Source organism: Erpetoichthys calabaricus, chromosome 2, assembly GCF_900747795.2.
Source record: "Erpetoichthys calabaricus chromosome 2, fErpCal1.3, whole genome shotgun sequence".
NCBI lineage: Eukaryota > Metazoa > Chordata > Cladistia > Polypteriformes > Polypteridae > Erpetoichthys > Erpetoichthys calabaricus.
The window spans coordinates 238345285-238360979 of NC_041395.2; the positions used below are offsets into that span (position 1 = coordinate 238345285).

The following is a 15695-nucleotide window of genomic DNA, read 5'->3' on the forward strand; positions in this document are numbered from 1 at the left end:
TCAGCTTTACTCCACTGACCCAGAGTCAGAGGCAAAACGTATGCCCTAGGGGTGGGCGGTATGACCAAAATTCTATATCATGGTATTTTTCTAAATTATCCTGGTTTCACGGTATTCGACGGTATTTTTTTCCCCATGCATGAGTGGATGTTAACCACATTTTCCACTGCAATTACTGGCTAAGAATAACCTATTCCGCTGTCAAAGAGTATTGTACATTGTACAAAAAAAAACATTTTAATGTGCACACAAGTATTAATACAGTTTTGCATTGCCCCATAAAGTGATAGTTTTCAAGGGGGTGGCACTAATGGAGAAGGTATCACATTGCATGACAGATGCAGTCAAAATATAGAACCTTTTTATTGAACAAATTTTGCAAAAACAAACTATAATTTTGACAACATATTTTCAACCATACAAAGAGGCATTTAGACTTAGTAAAATATCCAGAAGTGCTTATCAAAAATTGTATTGCAGCGAATATGTCTTAGAAAAGGAATAAATAGTAAATATTTTTTGTAAACCAACTACACTTTCTGTTAATGTTAACAATCTCTGTCCACTGACACGTTAAAGTGACTTTTTAAACAACTTTATCATCATTAAACTGCATAATATTTAAACTAATAAATAATAATAAAATAAATAATAGTATTATTACTGATAGTTGCACTATTACTTCAAGACTTCAAGCCCAGGTGCATTACACAGTATTCACCAAATTAAAATAAAATACAACAAGTGCAACTTGGTGATGACATCTTTACCAGCTGAACCATCATTTAGGCAAACTGCATTAATATGGACCTTGCTTCAAGCTAAGCTATACTGGGAAGAAAAAAAACAAAGAACAAAGTCAACATTTCCACATTATTCTCGCCGTTTATGTCGAGATTAAAGTCGACATTTCCACTTTATTCTCATAGTTTACTTCATAATTAAAGTAGAATGTCGTAAACTAAACTTCTTCCTAAAATCAATTTTTAATCAATTACTTAATTTACCCCGTCATAAATTAATGCAGCACATTAAATGCTTTGTGTTACGTTCCCCGACCCAGTGGTTAATCACTACGCTTCTTAAGTGATCACCATACAGAATCCATTCACTTCATGATATTCCTGCTTTCTGAAAATTTTGAATGCTAAGATAAATACTTGATATCATTTTCATGATAAAATGCATTAAAGCAGGTATTACACATGCACGGTAGTGAGGCAGTAGTGCTGCTCCCTCGCAGTAAGGGGTCCCCAGGTGTATGTTCAGTGTAGAGAACTTTATGGCAGGTGTGACGAGACTCCAAAAAACTGGATGTATGAATAGCTATCGCATAGGTTTAACATAAATATTGTGTAAATGTTGGGTTTGTGATCTGCTAGTCGGAGACACGAACACAGAATTCAATGCATGTTCTTCTGAGTGGGCTATCTTTATTGCATGCATGCTGTCTCTATCTGACGTAGGCTACCAAAACCCCAGTTCCTATCCTTCCTTTTTCTTTCATCACATAACCACATAACCAATCACCACACGATAAACGTCTTTGTGAAATTAAAACTAGTTATAAACTTAGCCCACGGAGTGTTCAGAACTTTAAAAATATCTTCGTTATACATGTTTAATTATGCCATCCATTCAGAGTTGCACCCATCTCTGAACGAATCACTTAACACAAAGCATTTAATGTGCTATATAGCTTATGATGGGGTTTGAGAAAATCTAGTAAATGAAATATTCATTTTTTGATGAAGTTTAGTTTACGATGTTCTACTTTAATGACAAATTACGAGAGTAAAGTCAAAAGAATATATTCTCGTCATAAGTGTCAAGATTAAAGTGGAAATGTCGAGAATAAAGTCAAAATGTCGTCACACTATTACACAGTACCCAGGTACATTACACTGTATTTAAAACAAGTACAACTTGGCTTGCAGTATTATCCAGTAGTATAGAAACAGTATTTACACATCTGACCTTTTAAAACTAAAGCATCTCCAGGCGACAGATGTGTCTGCTTTTTTTCGGCTCTCTGTCCATTTTCACCGCGCGGCATACCTATGCTACCGCCCACTATTTGGTGTTGTAGCAGTGAAAAAGAGCCCTAGTGCAACAAATCTGTGTTTAACGGTGTAGCAGTGAAAAAGGTCCCCACTTGAACAGTTTCCCGCTGCGCCACGTTCTGAACGTCGTTTAGGCAATTTAAACCGGTGTTGCAGTACAAGAAAAATCCATATCATAAAAAAAATTTAAAATGGTTTTCGGTATGAACCGGTATACCGCCCAGCACTAGTATTCCCACTGTCCCTTGGCTCTGCAAGAGTCACTGGTGAACATGCATCCAGGCAGATGGACCCCTGACATGGCACTTGGCTGCTAAAATGCTTTCTAAGTGCTGTGTCTGCAAAACACCCATCACGGATCTGCTTATGTGTCTTCTTCTCCAGGTACTCCCATCCTCCTCAGACAAGTCTTGATCATCTCATTAGGACCTGGGGCACTGCACTGTTATTTTCACTAGCACCAGTTGTTGTAGAGTATAATTATCAAGTTGTTGATTGAGGATAGTATTTACAGAATTTTTACATAAGTTTTAATGTATGCCCATTTAAGAGGTCCATATTCTTTCAAATAAAAAGCAGTCTTTAGCAGTGGATTCAAAGTCAACATTCATTTCAATCATTTAATTTTTACTTTGCTATGTCTGTGTCTCATCTGATATGCCAATTTGAGAATTAATACATAGGCCTCGTATTCTTATTGACTTCTTTTCAACTTGCCTTTAGGAAGGCATTCAAATGGAGGTTGTACTTGCTGAAGTAGTATTTTGTTAAAAGTTCAGGTTTAAGGTCATTTTTTAAGTTTAAACTATGTCTTTTTTATATAAATACTTTTGTGTTGATTGTACATTAAATTTGCAATTCCGTGTGTATTTACTTCATGATTTATGTTTTCATTTTATAATTACGTGTTTTCATGTTAAATGCGATTAATCGCGATTAATTACATACATTTATTCAAATTATTTTTTTTTATCCATTACCAGCCCTACTATATCATGGGTTCAAATAAAGGATTTTTATTCCCTACAGCTTCACAATCAACAAGGATTTCTCTCCCTTCTTTCTTCTTCTTCCTCTCATCTCTTTGTTCTCTTCCAACTCCTCTTCCTCTACCTCGACTCCAACTTAAGTGAGGTTGATCAGCTCTTTTTACCTTGGACCTGGGAGTACTTGCGGAGCCAGGGCATAGCCCAATTAAAGTATTTCTGGGTCAATCGGAAGTTCCGTAATTAAACAGGGAGTGTAGCGCCCTCTGGCAGCACCCACGGACCCCAGCAAGATTGCCTCACTGCCCTACAATTCCTAAGATTTCTTATGGTATCAGAAGGGGTCTGAAGCACAGGGATGTAGTTCTGAAATTAAGCCTCCCTACATTGTTCTGTTATATTGGCCTCCCAGCCAGTTAAAGGACTGGAACCAGTCCCACCTGGAACACCTGCCAATGTGTCCATTCTGTTACAATTTATAGTACACAGTAGATTCAGAAGGTATTCAGTACCCTTCACGTTCCCCACACTTTTTTGTGGTGTACATAAAATTTTTGTCCATTGATCTACACTCGGTAACCCTAATAAAAATTGTATAATTACACACAAAAAAAGTCCATCCATCCATTATCCAACCCGCTATATCCTAACTACAGGGTCACGGGGATCTGCTGGAGCCAGTCCCAGCCAACACAGGGCACAAGGCAGGAAACAAACCCCAGGCAGGGCGCCAGCCCACCACAGGGCACACATACCCACACACCAAGCACACACTAGGGACAATTTAGGATCGCCAATGCACCTAACCTGCATGTCTTTGGACTGTGGGAGGAAACCCACGCAGACACGGGGAGAATATGCAAACTCCACGCAGGGAGGACCCGGGAAGTGAACCCAGGTCTCCTTACTGCGAGGCAGAAGCGCTACCACGGTGCCACTGTGCCGCCACACAAAAAAAGTAAATACATTAATTAAAAAAAATAAGGAGGTGGCAGCAATAAATTTATTTTCAGTAATATTTTTTTTTTACAAAGCTGTAACAGAGGTATTTTTATAAGCTACTGTATATATACTATAAATACAATATAGGAAGCAATACTGTTGAGTATCTATAGAATCGTTATGGTAAAATGAAGCAAGAACTAAATGTACAATAGTTGTATTTATCAATAATATTAATAAATATCTGCTACAATTAAGTATAATAATTATTAGATGTTTATTATTTTCATTTGTTTATGCCATTCACTCAAGTATTCCATTTCTTTTCTTGTTTTGTCAGTTGTGTGTTGTTCCATTTTAAGTCTGCAGATGGTAGCCTGCATGTTACACTGATGTATTAATATGAAGAGTGAGGAGCGTGGAGCATTTCCCCATTAGAATTTCAAGCACCGCTATTGCTGGGAGTTTGCAGCACTATGATTGAGAAGGAGTGGGGGTTTGGGTTTGTTTTTGCTTAGTGTTTTAAGCCAGTCTTTCTCAACCACTGGGTGAAAATCGAGGGTTGCCATCGGTGGGCAGTGAGTGGTTGTCCTTAGGCAGCAAGCACACCTAGAGAAGAAAACTTAGTTGCAATGAAAACACCTCTCCCTCTGAAGTGATCGACAGTGCTGCACAATATTTTTCCCCACTTCTAACAGTGCTTGTGTCACCACAGGGGGGCCCACTCTTATAATTGTACTCATTTCAGCAAAGGGGGACACATCCCCCCATTACAGTTGTTGTCTTTGGGTCATCACTACACTTGAAACAGTTAAACTTGGTCTGTTTTAAGCACCACAATCGAGGAACAGCAATAGGAGTGCCATGACCGTTGGCTGGGGGTCGACGAAGTGGAACAGATAAACAAGGTGACACACAGTACATCGATAGCAAAATACAGTGCTTACAAACCATTGAGTTTAACATCTTCTTTAAACTCTATTAATCTTTTTCTTTCCATTTTATGATGTGATCATGTCTCTTTTTTTTCCCCGTGTAGGACCTTGCCTAGTCCTCTGTCCATCTTATTAGTTAGCAGTACTATTCATGTTGCCCATTGGTCATTTTTACTCCATCCTTCATTTGTATAAAGCACACTCTCAGAGAAGCACTGAGCATGAAATTATCTTAACATTGATAAATTTTGCCAATTAAAACATTTAGTGTAAACTAAAAAAAATCTGTTGACTAATTTTCCTTTTATCTTTAATATCACTAAATTTTAATCTAATCTGTCAAGGCATTTTTGTGATTTTGGATTACTTAGTTTTCTGTTGTGGGGTGGGGTTTACCCCTAAATATTATTGAAATGACCTTCCAAATTTCAGCTTTGTATCTAAGCAGGAAATAGTGTTTTTGTTGATGACTGTAAATTAATTTGCATTTTTTGCGTTGTATATATACCATATATATGTGTATGTATGTGTGTTTGTTACCTTACCAAATATTTTGCTAAATATATGAGAGGGAAAATGTCCAGTGAAGAGCAAGAGAATCACACTGGCATTAACGGAAAAGGAATTTAATAAAGGATAGTAAATGTTTTTGGGCATTGGTCTCTGTGGGCATGAGAGGGAAAAAGAGACTGACAGTATAAAAACCATCCACTGCTCTTTTAAAAATGCAAGATGACAGCAGAAATTTGGCATGCCATGACCCTCTGCTGAGGGGGCACTAGCAATCGGCCACAAGATGTACTCATCAACAATTTGCTTCATTAATTGGAGAAGCTAGGTCAATGTTAACTATTTAAAAGTAATGCTAGGGAAGGCAGGAACACTAACATGTGACTGCTGGGGCAGCAGAATGTAAATCTCACACTACTTTTCTAACTTCAGAATAAAAGATAAAAAAGACCAGCTAATTAAACGATTAGGAAAAAACATGCAGACACATGGGATCATCCAGGACGGAACTTGGAAATTATTGCCTTATTCCAAATATTATTTTCATGGTACAGATTATTGTGTCCTACTTCATTAAGCTTTATTTTCATTTATCTCTTAATATTCACTAGCCTGATGGCAGTATTACTGCCAAGTTTTATTTATTCATTCATTCATTAATTCCAGTCTGCCAAAGCCTCTGCCTTCAACCACCACCAAGTTCTATACAGAAGAATATATTTATGTATTATCAGACTTTTGCTATCAGTGTTACTAGTGTGTATGTGTATATATATATATATATATATATATATATATATAAATAAAATAATGATAAAACCAGGGGCCTCATGTATAACGCCGTGCATAGAACTCACACTATAACATGGCGTGAGCACAAAAGCGGGAATGTGTGTACGGACAGAAAAATCCAGATGCAGGAATCTGTACGTTCGCAAACTTTCACGTTTTTCCGCTACATAAATCCCGATTAGCGTGAAAAGTAACGCACGTGCACGCGCCTTCTGTCCCGCCCCAACTCCTCCCAGAATTACGCCTCTTTGAATATGCAGATCAATATAAATAGCCTTCTGAGAAAAGACAATGGGAAAAGCACGGGGGAAAATATAAGAATTTCAGCGAATACCAAGTGGAGGCAAAGGAAAAATGTACTATTTGTTGGTTTAAACAGTGGTATAATCAACAAAAGGAAGTTGATCGAGTGACAGAGTGTCGTAGAAACTCGAAAGCTCAAGTTCACAAAGTCGCACAGTGCCCGAAATAAAAAAGAAATCACATATCAAAGTTTCCATGAAAAGGCAAGTCGTAGCCCACCGTCTGAGTGTCATATGAAAGCTTATTAGGGTACAGACAAAAAAATAGGCACACAGTGGGAAAAAAATCATGTAGCTTATTTTGCCATTAAAGTAGAACATCATAAACTTCATCTTAAACTCGTTTAATTTACTAGTTTCTCAAATCCCATTGTAACTAAAGTAGGACGTTAAATGCTTTGTTCTGTATTTGATCTTCTTTGTGCTCTGTGTGTGAATCACTACCTGCTTCTTAAACAGGCTTTCTCTTTCTCCAACAGGGCACATAATCCATTACATTCATGATATTACAGCTCTCTGAATAATTAAAATACTGAGATGTATACGTGATATCTTTTTCATGATGATAGGAATGAAAGCATGTTATTAAACATGGGAACACGGTGGCGCAGTGCTTGTTCATATCTCACGCAAGAGGCTTGCTGCGCCATGCGCGACCTTCAATGAAATAATTTATCACAGCAGTACTGTCTCTTTCAAACGTACTAACCTCCAATTCCTGTCCTTACGTTTCTTTCTCTAAATACCGAATCGCCACACAATCAGCTATGTAATAGACGTTAAGCCATCTGTAAGTTTAGAACGCCGATTCTTCAAAACATTTAATGAACATTGAAATATCTTCGTAGTACGTGTTTAATTATTCTATCCGTCTATCCCTCCAGTGTCGCGTCAGCACAAGAATACAACGCAATGCAGGAACAATCCCTGAACTAGCTAGCGCTGCGGCACCGTGTCCTCACATGTTTAATTATTAACAATACAGATTATTTAAATAAAGTTTAAGTTTTATCTGTATAATATAATCAACATATTTTGCTGCATTTCATCTTAAAAATGAATACCATCATCATATGTAAATACACGCTTTATAAAGTGGAGCAGGTTGTGCAATATTATAACTGTAGTGCAAGTTTACAGTGAGGTAATTGTATTTATAAGTAAACAGTTCTACAAGGAGCACTTGATGGACTGATTGAGTGTGTTTAGATTTCTTGGGATGAAACCTTTTCTAAACCGCGAAGTCCGTACTGGGAAGTCTCTAAAGCGTTTTGCCGTGGCTCAGGCAGCGTCTGCTTCATGCTGTATACCGATATTTCTCTTTCCGATCAGCTGCTGCTGTGATTCCCCACTCAGATACAGTGATATAAATACTCCGAGTGGTGCAGTGAGAGTAATATGGAAAAAGATGATCTGCTGTGGCAACCCTTAACGGGAGCAGCTGAAAGAAGAAGAAGATGCAGTGAGAGTTACGTTAAAGCAGTTATGGTATTTGAAATACTATGGCTATTCCCTGGACCATTATATTGCTGCAGGTTAATTAGAATCAGATGCATTACACTAATAAACAATATGCAGTTAGTTTCAGTGTATTTATAAAGCCGTGTCAGGAATGTGGGTCTGAGAAAGAAAGGGTGACCACACAGGAACAGTAGCACTGCTTTGACGCTGGGTGCCGCCAGTCTGCAAAACCGATCGGAGAAATTGCGTACGCCAAGGTATGAGTTACCATGGAAATGTGCGTGGCTTTACGCCAAGTTTAGGTTTTATACATCGCGATTTGAGCGTGGAAACGGGAGTACGCCTGGAGTTCAACACCTGTGTATTACAACATAGTAAAATGTACATGGATAAATTGTGTTACATCTGTTGTATTATGCAACCCTAATGAGTACCATAATACCTTTTACAGAAATAGTCACTACAATTGAATCACAGTTATTGTAAAACAGGCTTTTTAAATAATGTAGTCCTCAATGATGTTGTAAAATACTTTGTCATGGAATAGCATGTTGATATGCAGACTGGCTTGCAGTAACGGTAAACAAGGTAATTAATTGCAAGTCATTTTAGTTTTAGTTTAGAGCACAGTTTTAGAAGTGTGTGTGTGTATATATATATATGTATATATATATATGTATATATATATATATATATATATATATAAAATGTTTTTTTTATCCTTGTGACTGTGGCACAATAACATATAACATTTCATTCTGTAAATAAGTGCAGTCTTACAAAGAAGTAAAGTAAGAACTCTCCTTTTTAAATTCATGGTGAAATAAAGGTGCAATATTCAGTTTAAACTAAAGCACAACTGCAGTTAATTTCATGATCATTGTCATATATTTTAGGAAACTAAATACTAGACCAATGAGTTGATGATGGATGTTTAAAATTGTTTAGTGTGATTTTCTGCTTTTCAGTGCTGTTGTAGTCATATATCAATATGAAGGAGTAGATTAACTTAAAAAGATTCTTTTCAGCGGAGTTTCATTTTACCTGTGGTATGAATATACTGTTTATTTAAATGCAAACAGTAACAAGTTTTAAAATGTTAACTATTTTATTTGCTTTATTAATTATATAAATATTATTATTTTATGTTGGTGGACATCTTCATAAAGAGGCTATAGTACATTTGAATAAAAACAAATAGTTTAATGACTTTCAGTGTAAAGTCAGTGTATGTTACTCAGATTACACTTAAATGGAATTTGTAGAAAAATGTATTTATATTGATTTTATCAGTAGTATCATGAGTAGAATACTCATAGAAATATTTCTTATTGCATATTCAGTTATAATGCCAACTCTAAAACATAAACATCTGTATGAAAATAGAGAAAATGGCATATTTAGCAACATTACACACAGCTGACAAACTGTATAATTTGATCTTCCATGAGAGGAAATTATAGAACACATATGTTACATAAAATTAAAAGTATAAATTAAATATAATTGTTCCTAAGTAGACTTTATAATTTAGTGGTAAAGCAACTGATGTCCACAATTTAAACTGTATTGTATTCATTTTTTACTTGTATGTAAAAATGACATATTCTGCTCAATATGTAATACCACTGCAATTAATTCAACTCTTCTTCTTGCTAGCAATATATAGTATATTGATCATTTGTAGCTTTTGAAATTTCATCACTTGACAGGTAATTTGGCTTGGTACTACCAATTATTCTGTGACTTTTGGTGAAAGAATATATAATAATAAAACAAGAGATTCTTCTCTTGTACCCTTCTTTCTTAACCTACCATTTTTAATTTACCAATGGTCATATCTTCCAGATGGAAATATTCATGTTTCAGTTAATCTGGCTTTATTGATTATAAATTGTAGGGTATAAAAGGAAAGCCAAAGTATCAGATGTATCATTTCAACACTGTATTGAATGTGTTACTTGTGCATGTGTCTACATTACTGACAACAGTTCTTGCTTTTCAATTACATCAAGTCTTTCTAGTATATTTAAAATGAAAAGTATGCAAAAGAAGTGTTCTGTGTGGCATGAAAAACTTTCTGGCTTTTAGGTTCTTCGTTCTGTTTGAACACCTGGTTATACAGTACATGCTACGTGTAGTTTCTAGACATTGCATTGTAAAAAACAGTATGGATATGTACATAAAACCAATATCTTTTCACACCTTAGAAAAGGTACACAGCAAGTAATCATAAAAATACTTAGATATTTAGCAGACCATACTATCTTTATTATTTATAGCAGTTTTCATGGACTCTGGACTTAATCAGAGTCACACAAAACATTTCCTAGATATCAGGGATGTACTGTGCCTTCAATAAGCTTTATATTTTATTCATTTATAATAGCAGTCTTTGAAATAATTTGAACCATCAAAAAATAAAACTAGTGATTTAATTATTCATGTGAAATTCATTTTGAATATTGCAGTTGATTTTTCACAGAAAATTTATTTTGACAAAAATTGAACTAGGGGTATGTATTTTATAGATTTGATTTATCTGATACACATACTCTTTTCAGACAGTGAGATGTCAAAAATTGTTAAAACTCTTTCTTTCTTAAATATTTATTCATATTTCTGCCAAATACATCTTGATAACCTTTTTCGCACAAATACGAAAGAAGGAAATGAAAAGCACATAGCAGAATGAACCAACTTCAAAATATAAAACGCTCCTACATTAAAGCAAATTTTATAATGTGGTCTGGTGGTGGTGTATACATTTCTGTATGTTTTTTGTGTGCTGTCAAAAGTTTTTGGATTGCTCAAAATAAAATGAAGTTTTAAATTCATTTCATGCAGTTACACTCTCACAAAATCATAATACATATATTTATTTGTTACTTATTCAGATATATTTGACAATCCACATTTGAATGCAGTGTTAGGAAAATATTTTGGAAAAATATTTTGCACATGAATATGATGACAAAAACAAGAAACAACATAACCAGTGGGCTGATTGTTTTATATTTGTCTATATATTGCACACCAGATTTAACATTCCTTGATATACCATATTTATTATAAAATAATAATAATACATTTTATTTATTTGTAGGCACCTTTCTAAACCCTCAAGGACACCGAACAATAGATTAAACACAGATTATAAACAAAACTAAAATACAAAAATTTAAATCGGACAGAGCAATTGTAATCAAAGAGAAAAAGCAGTCTTAAACAAATGAGTTTTAAGTTTAGATTTGAAAAGTGAAAATGATTCAATATTTCTAAGCTCAGATGGTAGTGAGTTCCAGAGCTGGGGAGCAGAGCAACTGAATGCCGTGCTCCCCATAGTGGTAAGACGGACGAAGGGGACAGTCAAGTGGATGGAGGAAGAGGATCTAAGGGTACAAGAGGGTATGGCAACATGGAGGAGGTCAGACAGATATGGAGGGGCAAGTTTTTGGATAGCCTTTAAAGTTAACAGAAGAATATTGATTTGAATGTGTAACTTAACTGGAAGCCAATGAAGCTGCTGCAAAACAAGAGTGAAATGGTGAATAGAGGGGGTTCTAGTCATGATGCCGGCGGCTGAATTCTGGACCAGTTGAAGCTTATAAAGAGATTTGTGAGAAAGACCAAAGAAAAGGGAATTGCAATAATCCAGACGAAAAGTGACAAGGCTATGAACGAGCATAGCAGTGGTGTGGGGAGTGAGGGAGGTGCGAATACGATTAATGTTACGCAAGAGGAAATATGCAGACCGGGAAATGTTATTGATGTGGGACTGAAAGGATAAAGTACTGTCAAGGATGACACCCAGACTCTTAACCTGTGGGGAGGGGGAGACAGAGGAATTATCAATAACAAATGAAAAATGATCAGTTTTGGATAATGTTGATTTTGTACCAATGAAGAGAACCTCAGTTTTGTCACTGTTTAATTTAAGAAAATTTGAAGAAAACCAGGATTTGATTTCTGCTATGAAATCAATAAGTGAGGAGGGTGGAAAGGAAGCAGTAGGTTTACTAATGAGAGAGAGCTGGGTGTCATCAGCATAACAGTGGAAGCTAATGTTATATTTACGAAAGATATTACCAAGGGGAAGGAAGTAAATAATGAAAAGAAGGGGCCCCAGGACAAAGCCCTGGGGCACACCTGAAGTAACAGCGGTGGGTTGGGCTGTGAGAGTTTTAAGCTGAACAAACTGAGTTATACCTCATATATTATGTTTGAAAATACTGTATTAGGTCAAGGATTACTCCGTATTTGCATTATTTGTAATTACAGTATAAAACTCTGTGATGTTCAGTTTGTCAGCACCATAGATAATTTCTATTATATTCTAGTAGAGATCCTCATGATTGCATTTTTAAGAGAAAAATACTTTTACTTTTAAAGAAGCCCTGTATGCATTTGTCACAGTCATGAATTTGATGCCTACTTACCCTTCTCTGTGAGCTTCTCCCTTCTCCAGCTCTTGAATTACACCTAGCAGCACCTTAATTGTTTCCTGACTGGAGCTGATCAAGCTTTCCATCACCTGGAGCTGTGCTTTTAGGTCCCCATCTTGTGTAACTGGCACAATCTGCTGGCATGTCTCACTCAGAGCCATTGATCTTTGACAGGACTGATTGTCCTTGGTGGGTGAAGCATGTGTTTTAAGAGGTTGTTCATTACATTGGCTTGACTGGCACTGACTTTGTATCAAGCAGGCCTGAGTGCTAAGTGTTTGCGATTGCAGTCCATTGAGTTGCACTGCTTTTTTGCGCTTTTCATTTGTTGATGGACTGTCCAAACATTCAACTTCTGTCAAAGCATTCCATGCAATAGGCCCTGAAACTTTGGAGTCTGTCTCAATTACATGTGTAACCAAGGCTTCTTCAGAATTCAGCAAACATAATTGTGCAAGGCGTGTCTGATCTTGGTTGGTTTGTGATGGCCTTTTGTGGTGTCTGGTTCGAGAATGGCAGAGATGATGTTCAGGCTCCTTTAAACCAGTTTCTGCCAATTCTGGAAAACAATCGGCCTCTTTAGTAAATCTTTGCAATGAAGAATTGGTGCACTTAGTTCCATCAGAACAGCTGCCAGAGGAATGCTGATCTATTGCATTCATACATTCATTAGTATGTGAAGTCAAAGCTGCTTGTTTTTGATTGCTGACCTTCCTACTGCACTGAATAGCTTCCCCTGAGCTTTCTTTGTCTCTATTACCCTTAATGTCGATTACAAATCCATTGTCGTGATTTTTTAAGCCTTCCACAGCGGATGCATTCTTAATGGCATGTCCTTTTTTCCTTTCAAAAGGAAACGTTTGATAGCGTTTTTTAAGATCGGGTGAAGTCTGTACCCCCGTACTTTTTGTGACATTGGGTATTGATCTCCTTGCAGGTACTGTCATATACTTCCGATAAGCAGCTTTGTAAGAGATGGACTTTGTACTTTTTCGATCAGATTGTTGGGCCGAGTCCCTCTGTTCATTCTGAGCCTCGCAGATGTCCTTAAATCTTACCTGTAGGGCTTTATTTCTTTTTCTAATTTGTCGATTAGGATCTAGTGAGTACTTCATCTCCAAAGCCAGTGAAGCTGCTGCCTCAGCCTCCGTTTCAGAATTTGTGAGAAGACATTTGCTGGCTTCTTTACTGACCATGGTTTCTAGGAGTGAAAATGCATACTGTTAACCATTAATTGTAGAACACCCAAGCCAAATAATCACATGAAGTTTCAGTTACCATGAATCAAACAGTGCTAAATAGTAGGTTGCTTTACAATAAATCAAAGTATAGTAAAATAATATTTTAACCTTTTGGTAGAAGTGTTTTTGAAGAGAAAACTTAAATAATGTTATGTGTGATATTTTGAACACAAATATTTTTGTATTAAAATTGACATTTAACTTTAATAGTGAAAGGTTAATGTTGCACTTTAAATTTGATTGTTTACTATGTTAACTGTACTTGGGGTTTAATACTCTTGGCCTTATTTTACTCTTCTGTGTTTACCTGTTCTTAGCTATTTTGCCTTTTGGCTATCTTGACTTGGTTAATAAACCTGATTCTGGTCTTTCTATTGCCTTTACACATAGGAAGAAATAATTTAAAAAGCAAGAGGACATACTCTAACGTACAAAACACAAATATATAAAGTTACAGTAAATGTAGTTTATGATTAACCATTCCTTCAGGCTTTCTAGAGCAGGAACTCTCCTTCAGGGGTCTGCTTCATGTAATTTTATCAAGCTGGTGTAAATATTCTACAACTGCTGTTTAGGCAGGCCAAGTGCTGCTTAGAATTTCCCTAAAGCGTTACTGTCAAGTTGTCTGGTGTACTGCCAATTGTACAATACTCTGATCTAGATATTGAGAGTATATGTGAACCTTCATTATTGATATAAAATTGTACATTTTATTAATCTTAGTGAAAGTTTAAAACTGAATATATCACATTTTTTAAAGGAGAAAGGAAGTTCTTTAATCTCAAAATTTGCTTGTCCCCATAATTCCTTATTTTATTCGTATGGATAATTTTGTTCTTAAAACATTATATTTGTACAGTGTTAACAATTAAATTTTTGATCTGTTTTCTTTATTTTCCCTTAATTCTGTCATGTGCAAAGTATTGCATTCACCTTGTCAAAAAGCAGCCATTAAACCCACAGAGAGAGAGAGAGAGAGGAGAGTGCAACTCAGCTTTTTCATTTTTTTTAATAAATTGATACAAATTTTAAAACTGCTATATGAAGAATGATTTTCATTACAAGTAAAGAAATGTGGCACACCTGCCTTCCTAGTATAATGATTAAATACTGAACTTCTAAGCACTTCGATCTTTAAATAACTGTAGTTAGGCAACTAATAGACAATTCTACATCTATCTAATGTACGTGCAAAGCACTTGGTTAGCATATGTAAATCAAATAGTTATCTTTTTTTATATAAATTGTTTTATTATTTAGATTTAAAGTAATGCTTTTCAACAGTGATTTTGTGTCTAAGGCCATCTAACAACTGCAGCCCACATGTATATGTATAGAAAGAGCTTGCAATTTAACAAGTGTATCTCAATGTGTACAAGTAATATTTGTTTGTAAAATAAATTGTTCATGCTAACTAGGTGCATGTGTTGATGGTTCTTTTTTCTGAAAGCTACTAGGCGTAAAACTCCTTAGTTCTATCAGCAATCACCAACTTGGCAGAGTGACAATTCTGAAGAATGCACCTCGAGTGGTTTTCTTAATGAGTGGAGTATAATGATAAATTGCACCTCCCCCTAGCCTTACCAGTGTAGAAGATGAGTAATCTGATTTAAAATACAAGACAATTCCTCAACCGAGGAATTAACTGCGTAAGCTTAAATAAAGAGAAAGGCAATCGATAGTGCAAGCTGTTATCCTGTTTTGTATAATTTGAGCACTTGAACATTTATGAACAATAGCTCTATAGGGAGGTTCTTTTCTGCTGCATAGATGAATTTGTCATAGAAGAGATACTTAAACATTTTGTGTATTGTTGTAATGTTCATGTAGCACACAATTAACAAAAAACAATCTTCCTAATGTTTTTATAGCTTTTGAATCATATAGAGGACACATAAAAAATACAGAAGTTATTGAAATAATAAACACAAATTAATTTTCCTTCTTTGCTTCTTTACTATGACAAATAAATTATTTGTATTTTCATCTACACTTTAATATAACTGTGGAAAGGAGCA

The 15695-nt window shown here is 35.7% G+C and overlaps 2 protein-coding genes across 2 annotated transcripts in view; one reads left to right on the forward strand and one right to left on the reverse strand.

The window, feature by feature from the left end:
- Positions 1 to 15695, forward strand: part of dock1 (dedicator of cytokinesis 1) — an 870017-nt gene that overhangs the window by 416667 nt on the left and 437655 nt on the right. The gene's annotated exons all lie outside the window — the stretch shown is intronic.
- LOC127526864 (inhibitory synaptic factor 2A) overlaps positions 1 to 15695 on the reverse strand; it is a 101412-nt gene that overhangs the window by 64348 nt on the left and 21369 nt on the right. The window contains exon 2 of the mRNA XM_051924024.1: positions 12431 to 13637. Coding sequence (XP_051779984.1) covers positions 12431 to 13637 — 1207 coding nt within the window. The remainder of the gene's footprint in view (positions 1 to 12430; positions 13638 to 15695) is intronic.